The following is a 15,624-nucleotide window of genomic DNA, read 5'->3' as shown; positions in this document are numbered from 1 at the left end:
GGAGCTGTGTCTGTGGCCTACACCACAGCTCACGGCAACGCCGGATCCTTAATCTACTGAGGGAGGCCATGGATCGAACTCAAGTCCTCATGGGTACTAGTCGGGTTTGTTACCACTGAGCCACAATGGGAACTCCAGAAATGCCCCATTTTTAACAACCAGTGTCGCTCATAAGAGCATGAGAAGCAATATCTACCATTCATCCCTTATTCCTATGTTCAAAAAATGTAACTAAGTGCATTCTGTCTGGCAGGCACTGTGGCAGCCTCTTGGGTAAAACTGATGAACAAAACTGATTATCATTCTTGCTCTCATGACTAGGGGAGAGGAAGGCATCAAACAAATAGTTATACAAATAAATAACTGCTGACATTTACTGTTATGAAGGGAAAAGTAAAGAAGAGTGGGGAGGAAAAGCTTCTCTGAAGTCCCACCACTCTAAGAGTTGAAGGCTGAACAGAGCTGGTCAAGCAATGTAAAGGCATTGAAGCAAGGAAGAGCCAGGCAGATCCTAGAAACAGAAATGCCAGTGCTTATGGAACACAGTGGGTGGGAGGAAAACACACTGGAATAAAATAGAAGAGAAAAGCAAGGATATATCACACAAAATCTCCTTAAATTATGTTAAGTGTTTCACACACAAAAAAGTCACTAGGGTGGAAAAAAAAGATTTTAAGGCCTCTGAAATTCAAGTCCTTTATAAAAGCAGCATATTACCAATGTAACTTCTGCCACTGATAGGCCTTCTTCCCCCACCAGCTGTCTAGAAACTCTTTTAAATCCTATCTATGAGGCCACACCTAAGAATTCAAATCTACCTTGCTAACATTAAACACCAGGCTCAAAGGATATAGAAGAAATTATTTAGCAGGAAATACATTGTGTAGTACAAGTTCAAATTTACTGTACTTTAGCTTAGCTTTCTAAGAAAAGAACTTTCTAATATGGAGAACTTCACAGATATAAAAGTGGGCAGAATCATATAAGGAATATTCATGTCATCAAGACCTGGCCTCACTAGTTATCTGCACATGACTATTCTTGTTTGATCTATACCCTCCACTCTCCCAATATAAATCTGAAGAAAATACAAGATTTATTTCAGTTATATATCAGTAAATATCTCTAAAAGATAAAAACTTTAAAAAGTACAGTATCAAATCCAAAATTTAATGTTTTTAAATACCGTCAAATATCCAGTGCTCAAATTACCAATTTTTTTTTTTATTTAAAAAAGAAGATCTGTAAATCTAACTCAGGAGCTAAGTAAGATTACATATTATAGTTAATTTATGTCTTTTAAGTTTTACCTATACAGTCCTCCTCCATTTCCTTCTCTTTTTCCCTTGCAATTTATGTGTGGAAGAAACACTGTTCATTTTAAAGGTTATTCTTTTTTCAGCCAAGCATTTGTCACTGTAAAATTTTTAATTACACTAAAACCTCCTGTACTGAAAAAGCCTTCACTCACTTTAAAACCGGTTAATATAAAAGTTTTAAAATAGTTCATGTTTTATGAAGAATATCTGTATTTCCTTTCTGAATTAAAACGTTTCTACTTAGAATCTCGATATAAATGGAAAATAAAAGATTTTCCAGTTTCTTAAAGAATAATTTTTATCATATGAAAGATAAATTATTTCTTTATTTTTAAAAACCTATAATTAGCTGGTGTCACAAATTCATTTTTTTCATTACATGATAGAACAATTTTTAACATGAATATTTGATGCTTGAGGAAGGCAGTTAGAAATTAGTGTTTTCTTGACATTTTTCGGACTCTAAATTCTGTATCTGAACAACATACATCCTGTCTTGGGGAAAACAGAATGCAATGAGTGACAGCGTCCATTAGACAAAGCTATTTTACACTTCAAATCTATCTGCTATAATTAGAGGTTATCTAGAGGAAAGTGACAACCATACATTTTAAACCTTGATAGAGAAGAATGAGGCTTTCTTATTCTAAATTTGATGAAGCTTTTTGTAGAAAAGCCATATAAAACAGGGTTAGACATTTGCACTAAAGCAGTTAGCTGTATTGTTAGCTTCAAAGGTACAATATTTTAAACTCTGCTTGGAATTTTTAAAATGTCTGTTGTCTTAAACTCCTGTTTTTTCTACCTCAAAATGTTTATCAGATGATGGCATTCCACAGGGTTTCTAGGTGGCAAAAACAGTGCTTAGACCATTAGAAATGATCCAGCAATCTCCAAAGTGATATAAATGAGTGAGAAGGAAGAGTAGCAGAGTTTCAAACTCCAGACTTCATACCAGACTCTCTATTTAAATAGCCCAAGTACTTCTATAACCCCCTATTATTTGGGGGAATAAAGCGTGTGAGATTAGCCTTATGATGTAAATAGGAGGACGCTTGTAAAGACTTTGACTTGTAAAGAGTTGGTCAAAGTCTCCCCAAATACCACAGACTCCTCAAAGGATCTCAAATACAAAAAAGGCAAGCAGACTTATCTAATTAAAAAATAAACTAAAGCTACATCCCTAAATAATGGTCATTACCAGAGTCTCAGCACATTTCTCAAATATTTTAAGAGTTGGACAAAAAGCTCATTGTAGTAGCTGCTTTTTTATAATTTTAACCTTTGTAATGTTAGAAGATTCACTATAAACTGATTATGTGATGAGTAAATGGCTTAGTTTTTTTAAGTCAACCCTTCATTGTTGTGAATAATGTCAATCCTAAATGTAAAGACAAAAAACTTAACTGTCCATAGAATCCAGTTAAATCTTATACTAAAAAATCTTATATTTAAACAAAGGAGCTACATCCCTCCCCATTTTCTCACCTCCCCCATCAAGAGATTTTAAGTTGTTTTTTTTCTTTATCTTTTTGTCCTTTTAGGGCAGCACCCATGGCATATGGAGGTTCCCAGGCTAGGGGTCTAATCAGAGCTGTAGCCGCCAGCCTACGCCGCAGCCACAGCAACTCGGATCCGAGCCTCTCATCTGTGACCTACACCACAGCTCACAGCAACGCCGGATCCTTAACCCACTGAGCGAGGCCAGGGATAGAACCCACAACCTCATGGTTCCTAGTAGGATTCGTTTCCACTGTGCCATGACAAGAACTCCGATTTTAAGTTCTTTAAGGTAGAGACTGTTACTACTATTATTTTTTATAAACTCATAACATCAAGTATACAAATGCACATTCAATTTGTATGAAGTTCAAGCGCAAAATGCATAAATTTTCACTCCACAGTTAAAATACAGATCAAGAAATTAAGCATTTCAACATCCCAAAAGGCTTCCTTGCCCCTTTCCAGTCAAAACCCACCCCTACTCAGAGGTTAACACTATTCTCAGTTCCATTACCATAGACACCTTTTGCCTGTCCTTGAATGTCATACAAATTGAATCATACAGAGTGAAGTCTTTCGTATATGGCTTTTTTAATTTACTGTTATGCCTGTGAGATTCAACCATGCTGGTGGATGGATCAGTGGCTCATCCTTCTTACTGATGTGTAATATATATAGCATTACATGAATGGACTATAACACAATATATTTATCCAGAGTATTGCTGGCAAACTTTTGGGTTGTTTCCAAATGGTATCATGAATAAAGATGCTATGAACAGGAGTTCCATCTTGGCACAGTGGAAGTGAATCCAACTAGGAACCATGAGGTTGAGGGTTCCATCCCTGGCTTCGCTCAGTGGGTTAAGGATCTGGCGTTGCCGTGAGCTGTGGTGTAGGTCGCAGGCACGGCTCGGATCCCGAGTTGCTGTGGCTGTGGCATAGGCTGGCGGCAACAGCTCCAATTAGACCCCTAGCCTGAAAACCTCCATATGCCACAGGTTGGCCCTAAAAAAAAAAAAAAAAAAAAAAGATGTTACGAACATTTTGGTACATGTCCTTTGGTAGATGTATGAATTCATCTTGAGTATGTCGAAGAGTAGGTCTGCTAGGTCATGAGCAGGTGCATATTTAGCATTAGTAGAAATTGTCAGTTTTCCTAAGTGATTTTACAAATTTACATTCTCACCAGCAATGACAAGTTTCCGCTGATTCACATCCTTGCCAATACTGTGCATTGTCAGTCTTTTACTTCAGCCATCCTAGTGGGTATATATTAGTATCTCAGCAGTCTTACTTTACATTTCTCTGATGACTAACAATTTTGAGCAATCTGTCATATGCTTATTAGCCAACTGGTTATCTTCTTTTGTGAAATTCTTGATTAAGTCTTACTGACGGGCAAAAATTCTTGATCTGTAGAAGCCCTTTATAAGATATATGATGCTTAGATACAGAATTTACAGTCTGGAAAATTTCAAGTAGAATATTTATTTCTAATGGTCTTCCTCGAATGCTAAATATTTATTTTAAAAACTGTTCTATCACATAATATATTCTAGAAACAAGTTTTTTGTTCAATAATATCTGAAGTCTCTCTCTCCATTTTCTAAAACTTTTTTTTTTTTTCTGCTACACCTGTGGCATGTGGAAGTTCCGAGGCCAGGTATTGAATCCGTGCCACAGCTGCAACCTGTAGTACAGTTGTGGCAATGCCATATTCTTAACCTGCTGTGCCACTAGGGAACTTCTTTTTTAAAAGTTTTAAAAAGTTATTTTTAAACTTTTTCTTAAAGTTTTCTTAAACTTTCGATGAGCATTAATTCTTCATGTTATTGGTGTCCTGTTTAACACTTAACAAAGTCAGTGCTTTACTTCCCCAGTTAAGAAATCTTTGCAAATCTCAAAGCCATTAAGACATTTTCCTATGTTTTATTCCAGAAGCTTTGTTATTTTATCTTTCACATTTAAGTCTATGCTCCATTTTGAACTAATTTATATATATGTCATGAAGTAGATTTTTTTCATATGGATAGCGAATTGATTCCGGTTTACTGAAATCATCCCCTCCCCTCTGGATTACAGTGGCACCTCTCTTGTAAATAAGGCGAACATGTATGTGTACGCCAGTTTACAGGCTCTCTATTCAGACTCCATTAATCTATCTGTCTACCTTGTGCTGCCTTGATTATTACTATTATGCATTTCAATACCTGAAAGTGTGAATCTCCTACTTTTTCAAGTTCTTCAAGACTGTCTTGAGTGTTTTAGGACTTTTCCATTTCCACAAACTTTAGAATGTCTATCGATTTCCACATATGCCTACAAATAAAACTCTGCTAGGATTCTCACTGGGATTACACTGAATACATAGCTCAACTTGGGGAGAACACGCATATTTACCACAGTGAGTATTCCCATCCATGAACAGAGAGAGACTGTATTACTTTAAATACATCAAGAAACTGCCAGGTACCACAAATTTTAGGCACAGAGTAAGCAAAACCAAATCCACCAAAAAGCGATCCGTTCTAAGCATCCTTGGCCTTTTCACACTCCATAGCAGCAGAACCATTAGCATTAATAACGTCTGCAGCTAAACAGTTTGTCCGCATTCAGAGAAGGGACCTGTTGGCCCATATTGGTGTGATTCTTTACCCAACTTATGAATCCAGAGACCTTGTTTGAGTTCAGTCAGACTCTACAAAGGAAAACAAATGATCCTTGTCTTTACTCTCTCCTCTCTGCCTCTTCTACTCCTCTCTAGAGTACACCAGAATTAAAAGGTTGGGGAAAGAGAGCTCTAAGAGAGATCACTGAGGAGTTCCTATCGTGGTGCAGTGGTTAACGAATCCGACTAGGAACCATGAGGTTGCGGGTTCGATCCCTGGCCTTGCTCAGTGGGTTAAGGATCTGGCATTGCCGTGAGCAGTGGTGTAGGTTGCAGACGCGGCTCAGGTCCCGAATTGCTGTGGCTCTGGCGTAGGCTGGTGGCTACAGCTCTGATTAGACCCCTAGCCTGGGAACCTCCATATACCACGGGAAGCGGCCCTAGAAAAGGCAAAAAGACAAGAAAAAAAAAAAAAAGATCACTGAAGTTTTCATTCCAGATTTCTTATTTTTTTCCTATCACTCACTCACTGTTCAACAGACTGACTGCTTACTGTGTGCTTAGTGCTATTGCCTAAGGGAAGAAAAACTCAAGAATTGTATTACAGGGGCTCTCAGCAGGAATCAATGGATCCTAAGGATGAAAGGGTTTTAGAGGACTAGTGAAAGCCTAAAATGAAAACTAAAATTCTGTATATGTGTATTTTTCCAAAAGAGGGTTCATAGCTTTCATCAGATTCTCAAATATTGAAAACATCCTCAACCATCCTTCTTTTATGCTGATAAAATGACAACTCTGTATGTGTGTGTGTGTGTATGTGTACATGCAGGCACAAGTGCAAAAGTAGGTGAGGTAGAGATTATTTTGTAAGATTTTACAGTGGCTCAAACTCCTTTATTTTTAATATGGAAGTTCCCAAGCTAGGGGTCAAATCGGAGTTACAGCTGCCAAACTAGGCCACAGCCAAGCAGTGTAGGATCCAAGCCATGCCTGAGACCTACACTGTAGCCCAAGGCGACGATGGATCCTTAACCCATTCAGTGGGGCCAAGGATCAAACCCGCATCCTCATGGATACTAATAGGGCTGTACTGTTGAGCCAGAATGGGAACTACAAAATAGCTCAGATTCTGATGAGACACTACTGAGAAGCCTAAACAACATTAATCTTTAGGAAGTTAAACCCATTTCTGTTTTCCTAAGTTACTACATCAGGATAAACCTATCCTTTAAGATGAACAACATTTAAGAAAAAAAAATGAGGCAGTTCTCTGTGGCACAGTGGGTAAAGAATCTGGCATTGTCACTGCAGCGGCTTAGAGTGTTGCTGTGGTGTGGGTTTGATCCTTGGCCTGGGAACTTCCACATGCCACGAGCATGGCCAAAAAAAGAGAAAAGAAAAAAAACTGTCTATGTATATGTGTATCTCAATCAGTCAGATCACCTGAAATCAATGACTATGATACAATGACTTTGAAGGTTCTGTTCAAAAGAAAATCCAAAGCCTCCCAGGGCTTTGTAGCTATTCTCTGACACAAAGAAAGCCATCTAAATTAAAATCCAACCTTCCTACAATATCCAGGTTAATTTTTCGAAATGCCATCATCATGGTATTTCTTTCTTCTCCTATTCAATCAAATCTTAATCTCAAAAGGCTCATCTTAAGGTTTACCTTCTGTTTAAATATCTTTGAGATTTGAGTCCATGACAGTTACTTTCTTTTTCTTAAAGTACAGTACTGTTCTGCCATCATTCACCTGAGAAGCTTGAAAAACTAGAGCTACCTGGTCTCAACCCCAGAGATGACAATTTAGTAAGTGTAGGATGAAACCCATAAATCTGTGTTTTGAAGGCCACCTGGTGACTGGAATATATTTTCAGGTCTGCTAAAAAGCTGGGTTTCACTATGCATAAAACACAGTTGTATATTAATGTTTAACTTCACAGGCAGTCCTCCCACAGCACTGTTATCACAGTATTTATCACATTACTAAAATCCTTGAGGGTAGAAACCCCTAGAAACTGAGGTAGTTTATGGATATAGAATGGGCACAATGAACATTTACTGAATTCATGAACATGGGCTCTGAAGCAAGACAGATCTAGACTCCAATCTTTTGCTACCTTGACCTTGGGCAAGTTACTTAACTCTGAGCTTTGGTTTCCTCCTCTGTAAAGTAGAGATAACAAGCCCTACCTGGCAAGATTTTTAAGTATTAATTAATGTAAAGCATCTATACACTTCCTGACACTTAGTAACTAATGCTAAACACCTGGTCCACTTCCTGCCCAAAAAAAGGACCAGATTTTAAGCTTGTTTTGTATTCTCCACATGACCCAGCTCTGCACTCTGCACACAGGACACAATTAATAAACATTTGCTGCTGTAACTACATCAAATACCAATTGCCTCTTAGACTGGCATTCCACACATACCAAGTATGCTGGCCTTGAGATGCTTTCGTAGATTTAAGAGCACAGCACAAATTCATTCTGTACAAAACAGTGGTGCTGTGATGTCTTCATCTCCAACTATCTTCCTCACTTTTGAACATTCCCACAGAAGTAACAAGCTCTCTTATGACAGAGCTCAGGAGCTCCAAACAGGAGTTGCTATGTTTTTACATGCATGATTTTTCAAGAATGCAGTTTGTTTCTTTTCTTACACTACTCCCTCTGACGCTAACTTATAGGAATGAGTCAAGAGCAAAGAAAGAAAGCAATATACACAGATAGCAGCCCCTGACACCATCCCTCCTTTATAAAAGAAGCCAAGATAGGTTTGAATAGAATAAACCATTGAAACACTTAGTAAGTGAATTTCTGATGCCGCCTTCGAAACATTCCTTCACTGTGGATCCCTTTGACTCTCCGACAATGTACATAAGCCTGCACTCTTTGGTGCTGGGGTAGCACTCAGGCAAATTTGAGAAATAAATAACAAAGCAAACATCATTCTAAAATCACTTTCAAAATTTTAGGAACCAGTCAAAAAACAGCAACTGGAATGATGTTTTGAAAGTTACTGAAACAAGCACATTGCTAGGCAGTTCCAACCAAATAGACAAGGAGTTCTGTTTTTAAAAACTTTAAGGAAAATGGATTTTAAGAGGGGCAGTACATAAAATGAAATGTCAAATCAAGGACCTTCAAGTAAACATATTATAAATTTGATATTCCTAGTTTTACTGCATACTTCAAACTTTTACAAATTATCTCTTGTGGTGTGACCCACACTTTGGCCAAAGTTGTCAAGGATCCTGTGCGAACAAGCAGTCAGACTTTTGTTTTGTTTTGTTTTGTTTTTTGTCTTTTGTCTTTTTTGTTGTTGTTGCTATTTCTTGGGCCGCTCCCGCGGCATATGGAGGTTCCCAGGCTAGGGGTTGAATCGGAGCTATAGCCACCGGCCTACGCCAGAGCCACAGCAACGCGGGATCCGAGCCGCGTCTGCAACCTACACCACAGCTCACGGCAACGCCGGATCGTTAACCCACTGAGCAAGGGCAGGGACCGAACCCCCAACCTCATGGTTCCTAGTCGGATTCGTTAACCACTGCACCACGACGGGAACTCCGCAGTCAGACTTTTAAGAAATCATTTTCCTGATTTTTATTTCATCAATTAAAATGACACAGGTTGAGTGCCAAATGCAGAATGTCAGGCAGGTTTTTTAGTTTTTTGTTTTTCCCACATGAAATTGAACACCAAGAGTCCAGTGTTAACATCCTCCAGGGAAAATTTTACACATATCAAACTCTTAATTCAGGATTAGCTGAGAAGAAGCTCTCTCAAACTATGATTCTATTAGCCCATGAGTCTAGATACCTCTAAATGCAGCCATAAATGAGACAACCTATGTTACTTTAAGAGCTGTACTTTTTTTTAAGAGAAGAAACTGTTTTACCATATCTTTAACTTAATCTCTGGTTTAAAATATTAAAAGATAAAAGAAAGCATTTAAAATCAGGGGTCAATCACTTCTATTTAAATCACTGAGACTACATATTACACTATTTTTATGTTGACTATTAGTGTTGTTCCTCAGCTACATATTAACATTTATTAATATTTATCTGTCAATCAATAAATCTCAAAATTCATTTAAACGTGCTCATTATTCACAGAGAGTCTTAATTTGTCTCAGGTTTCCAAATCCCTTAATATAGCACACGTACTTTTTTTAAAATTCTCTTTTGCTCTTTACTAATAGAATTAAACATGCTTAGGAAATAGTTTATCCCGAACACCAATTTCACTTACATTATCATGTTTAAAAAAACACAACATCTTCAATTCCCGGAAGACCCTTTTGCAAGAGACCAGATTCTGGAAGACGTTGGGCATCTTTTTGAGTGCTACTCTCTTTCCATCTCTTGGATCTGTTACTGACCTAAAGACACAATATTTAGGGGGAGAGGAAAAAAAGACAGAGAAATCAATTCCAAACTTGTTCTCCAATGTTTCAGAGTATGACAAATACCTTTAAGTTAAAACACTCAATATTAAATCCACTTAATAATGCTAAGGTGTCAGTGAGAAAGATTTTAAGAAGTATAATAAAGGGAAGGTATAGCCCACGAACCTCATTTGCCATGTTTTGTTTTTTTTTAATCCCTGTCTAAATTTTAATAAACACTTAATCTTCCTGAGAAGTTACTTAGCAGTAAATCGGAGGTAGGAGGGCTATTAGTGGTAATGCCACTTCAAAGTTGGGCGGAAGGTGGGGTGGGGAGAATAGAACATGAACACCATTGAGGTCAAATTAGTTTTGTGTTTTACTTTCAGAAGCAAATTCAAGATGGAAAAGATGTTCATTCAGATGTTGTCACATTTAATTCAAGGTAGAGAACACAATTTGAATATTTTGGTTTCCTATATAGATGAACATCTTTTAGTAATATGAGTTTCAGTACATTTCAGAACACAGCAGTGTCCCTTCCTAGGTCTGAGCAATAGTTTAGGGCTGCAGCTACTAGGTTATCCTAACCTCTTTCCTTTTGTTTCTCATTCTTGGTATGATTGCTGCCTCCTGCGGTTACTCATTCTTTAATAGTTTGGTGTCTGCCTTTTCTCTTTCAGCCTTGTAACACCTGTATAACCAATTTCTTGAACTACATTTCCCTGTGTTTGAAATACTAGTGTGCTTTCCATTTTTCTGACTAGACCCAATCAGTACATATTAAACCAAACAGTTTTGGTAAATAAGGCCAACGGGCCATTTGGCAAATTGATTTTCCAAGAATTAATCTAGAGCTTTTTTCCTTTCATGCATCATTGATGACTGAAAGGAAAATATGTGTAGAATTTATTCCTGTCAGATTTATTTTGCTAGATTCTTGGCATTTCCAGGTACCACTACTTTTCATTTCCCGTTTCAGCCATTCAATGCTTTGGCTGTCCCTCCCAGATGTGTACCATTTTAATAGTCTTTATGTATATGTACTCAATGCCTTTACCCAAGTTACTAATTAAAGTTTAGAACAGGACGGAGGATAGATCTCTGCAATAGAGACAACACCAGAAGCAAGCCATCCATGTGGCTGGCATCCAATCACTAATCTTGGATATGGTTATTCAGCTATTTAACTACAATCACTCACTCTGTTTCTTCATCTTGTCCACAAGAAAATTAGACACTCATCAACTGCCTTCGTGAAACTGAAGCATTCTTGTTAACTACCCATCTGTGTAAAAATCACATCAAACCTTCTTTATGAATATCATCACTTCTTTATAAATTCATCTTATCGGTCACTACTTCCTCTATGTGCTTGTAAAAAAAAAAAAAAAAAAAAGAATTTTCTTCTTTTTTTTTTTTTTGGTGAAGGAGAAAAGGATAGCTTTACTGCTTAGCCAGGCAAAGTGCCACACAGTTGGCTCATGTCTTCAAAACTCATGTGTCCCTTATAAAACTTTTTTTCTCCTTTTTGTCTTTTTAGGGCCGAACCTGCAGCATATGGAGGTTCCCAGGCTAGGGGTCGAATCAGAGCTGTAGCCACCAGCCTACACCACAGCCACAGCAACGCCGGATCCTTAACCCACTGAGCTAGGCCAGGGCTCGAACCCGAAACCTCATGGTTCCTAGTCGGATTTGTTAACCGCTGAACCATCATGGGAACTCCTGATTCATGTTATGCATTTTTAACAGGAATAACCAGAAGTTACGTCTTCTCAATGCATCACATTAGTAGTCAGTTTTTCCCATTATTGGTGACAACTTTGATCACTTGGATGAGGTGTGTGTCAGTAACGGCAAAGTTACTATTCTTCATCAAACTTTGACCCATTACCGTCATTCAGGTGGTTTCTGCCTGAATCAATTATTACTATGATGTTGCAACATAATACTTGAATCATTTTTAATATCTCTAATAGCTAGCTTACACAATAAAAACTTGTTTTTAAAAAATGAGTAAATTGATTTAACACAATACCCTTTCCAAAGGCCTCTTGAAGGAATACTTCTTTGCAACTTTTTGACTTTTTACTGGTCTTGACCCTATTGTGGTGAGGAAAACTGCTCTAAGATAAACACACTCATGGCTCAAGGTTAGTACTGCGCCTTATAATGTTTTAAGGTAAAATTCACAAAGCAGCATTTTATTTTATTATTCATGCAAAAGCTAGTCATGCCTGTGGCTGGTAACAATATAACTCTAATGAATGTGAATGGCAGTTGCAGTAATTTCACGCCATGTTGAGTTTGTTCTCTCTTAACTTGAGGTAGCAGATGCTTTAGTTCAGCACAAACAGAACCACAGAACACAGATAAGTGTGGAAGCCTGTTACATAGGAATTCTTTTATTTTCTTTGTTACTGAAAGGCTTGCTGTGCTTAGTTTCTCTGCTGCTGCAATACCCTGGCTATTTCAACTGCACTTGTTAATGAAGCTCCAGCTGTAGAGATAATGAACAACATTTAGGGCAACTTTCCTCATTTCAGAAAAAAAGAGCCATCCTTTGACCTACAATTCATTTACTGGTCAGTTACTGCCTCTAAAATACTGGATGCTCTATATAAAACAGTCAGTATATCTCTTTTCATCTGATACCTGTATAAGCATTCTAGTTATACTAACAGGCATTTACTTTCAAGTTTTAAATGAATGCTTGATTTTGTAAACACTGTATTAAAAATCAAGTTTCAAAAAATGTGGGAAAGAATCCTTTCTTACATCTGCTTGGGGTGCATCAATCCTTCTCTGCATTTAGAATATAAGTTCAACTGTTTTTTAAACAGCTAGAAGAAAGCATCCTTCAGAGGTAGCCAAAAGATTACAATACCAAATCAGGAAGAGCTCCTTAGATGTGGTGTGGTTGTTTTGTTGTAGTTTTCTTAATCCCAGGAAACTGACCGTTGCCACAAATCTGCTTAAGTTACTGACAAGTAGAAGGGTTGGAATAAAACAAGAGTAAAACTTATTATCAGGGGTACTTTCTCAGGCACTAGAATGTTATGCTATAATATCTTTAAATTAGTATAACTAATCATCAAGAATCTCTAAGAAATTATATCCTCCTCATTCATTTTATGTGAAGAATCTTTTCCCCATGTATTTTAGCAGTTTTAAAGTTCATGGCTCTGATACAGGTTTTTAACTGTCCAAAAAAAAAAAAAAAAACAACAAAATTTACAATGGAATGCTTCGACTTGGAAGAAAATCAGGTTCTTCTAATTCTAGTCACATTAACTTGTAATCAGCAATCCTCTATTTTTTGCTATACATACCACAGTTACTACGTCAAGTGCACTAATACAGCACACATCTCAGTAAAAGAACCTCCTAACTAGACTCTATTTAGATTATTGCCTTCACATTCATTTTGAAACTCATTCCCTTGAAAGTTATTTTCATTTGTATTTAATTTTGAGAAAACAATAGCAAACTATGAGACAAAATTTTTGGAAAAAATACGTCTAGAAAATGGCTATTTATGCTTAGTACTTATTATATTCACAGACACTATAGATTCAAGAATAAGGAATTTATTTGTATGACTCTCTGGTTTTTCTAAACAGAACTTCAACAAGCTATAGTTTGTGTGTACTCTGACATAATTTACAGAATTGCACTACTTAGAAGAACAAATCTTCTAAGGCTTCCCTGACCCCACCAAAAACATACAAAAAAGGATTCTCATCTTTCATCTTTGGATAATTTGTTCCATCAGTTGGGATTTTCTGATGCTTGGTTCTTTTTAAAAAATCTTTATCCAAATTTGCTATTTGCTGAGCTAGCACTACATGTAAGAAGCAATTTTTTCCTTTTATCCAAGATACTCATAAAGTGATCCCAAACTTGGTTAATCTACTACAAGGGAAAAAGTTCTCACACAACAGCCAAATCAAAGCGGTGCACTAGTTCATTCTTTTTCTCATATCCTAACATAACCCTATTGATCAGAAGAAGCAAAACATCTGCATTTAACTGAGTTATATATGAACTTAAACATCCTCTAACTCTGTGTTTAAATAAGTATAAATAGCAATGATCCCAGCAGATAAGAGACAGCACTGGGCCATTTTGATCTGTAGGGAGACACCCAGGGGTGCTGATAAGGGAGGAAGAACAAGGAAAAGGCAAGTCATCCAATACAAGCTATCACATTTATTTTCAAATACTTGTTACTAGTGAGTAGGATTTAACTTTTAAGACCTCAACTCCCCGCAACAATAATCATTAAGTTGGAATATAGGTGAAAAAATTATTATTTTTACTGTCCTGTAATATTTTATGGTTCTTTAGATCATGAATTAATCAGCTCCATCCTTACTGTAGATGCTGGGAAGATACAGACTCCTCTTCTCCTCAGTCACTGACATATATCTCTGTGAGAGTCTGACCTGCTTGCATGAAAGTTGCCACTGTTTCTTCAGTGGGGATAGTCTCAGGTTAGAGGGTGAACGTGATGCAGCCTAGTCTGCCAAGTCTAGGAAGTTTTCATGGCCCACTAGCCACAGTCTTCTCCTAGAAGCAACTTCTGCTGATGTCAAATATTATTATTTAGAAAGTTCACATCATCAGAAAAAAAGTTTTGTTAACTTCCATTGAGAATGCTTTATCAACTGATATTTCGGTGATTAAGCTAATATTTTAATAATTACTTAACATAAAATTTAAGTCTCAATATGCTGTTAATTAAAAGCGAACTGTCTGAACATACCAATGGTAAAAAGTCATTTCTGAAACAAAAGGGAAAACTTGAATAGGGCTTAAAATTATGATTATAAATTAAATTTCCATATTTTCTAGAGATGTACATGTTAAATATATGCATGTGAAATGACATGAGATCTAAGATTCATTTTAAAGTACTTCAGGGAGTTCCCGTCGTGGCTCAGTGGTTAACGAATCCAACTAGGAACCATGAGGTTCGGATTCAATCCCTGGCCTCGCTCAGTGGGTTAAGGAACCGGCACTGCTGTGAGCTATGGTGTAGGCTGACGGCTACAGCTCCGATTGCACTCCTAACCTGGGAACCTCCATGTGCCACGGGTGTGGTCCTAGAAAAGACAAAAAGACAAAAAACAAACAAAAAATTTAAATTAAAAAAAAAAAATAGGAGTTCCTGTGGTGGCGCAGTGGTTAACGAATCTGACTAGGAACCATGAGGTTGTAGGTTCAGTCCCTGGCCTTGTTCAGTGGGTTAAGGATCCGGCGTTGCCGTGAGCTGTGGTGTAGGTTGCAGACGTGGCTCAGATCCCGCGTTGCTGTGGCTCTGGTGTAGGCCGGTGGCTACAGCTCTGATTCGACCCCCAGCCTGGGAACCTCCATATGCTGCGGGAACGGCCCAAGAAATGGCAAAAAAGACAAATAAATAAATAAAATACTTCGATAGGGAGTTCCCGTTTGTGGCTCGGTGGTAACAAACCTGACTAGTATCCATGAGGACGCAGGTTTGACCCATGGCCTTGCGAAGTGGGTTAAGGCTCTGGCATTGTCATGAGCTGTGGTGTAGGTTGCTGCCATGGCTCAGATATTCTGTCATGGCTGTGGTGTAGGCTAGCAGCTGCAGTTCCAATTCAACCCCTAGCCTGGACACTTCCATATGCTGTACCTGCAGCCCTAAAAATTAAAAAATTAAAAAATAAACCGAAACCAAACAGAAACCTCAATCATAAGGATTATTGAAACAAGTGAAGCAAATATTGAATCTAAGTGGTGGGTTAACGGGGTCTAACTATTCAAAAGG

The 15,624-nt window shown here is 37.6% G+C and overlaps 1 protein-coding gene across 2 annotated transcripts in view; it reads right to left on the bottom strand.

Annotated features, from left to right (window-relative positions):
• Window positions 1–15,624, bottom strand: part of NLK (nemo like kinase) — a 147,110-nt gene that overhangs the window by 57,596 nt on the left and 73,890 nt on the right. For both annotated transcript variants that reach the window (XR_007131608.1, XM_047756759.1), the window contains exon 2: window positions 9,692–9,821. Coding sequence is in view for 1 of the 2 variants with exons in the window: in XM_047756759.1 (XP_047612715.1) it covers window positions 9,692–9,821 (130 nt within the window). In the remaining variant the exon portion in view is untranslated. The remainder of the gene's footprint in view (window positions 1–9,691; window positions 9,822–15,624) is intronic.

This window comes from Phacochoerus africanus, chromosome 14, assembly GCF_016906955.1.
Source record: "Phacochoerus africanus isolate WHEZ1 chromosome 14, ROS_Pafr_v1, whole genome shotgun sequence".
NCBI lineage: Eukaryota > Metazoa > Chordata > Mammalia > Artiodactyla > Suidae > Phacochoerus > Phacochoerus africanus.
The sequence above is the reverse complement of the archived record's forward strand: the minus strand, read 5'-3'. Positions and strand labels throughout refer to the sequence as shown.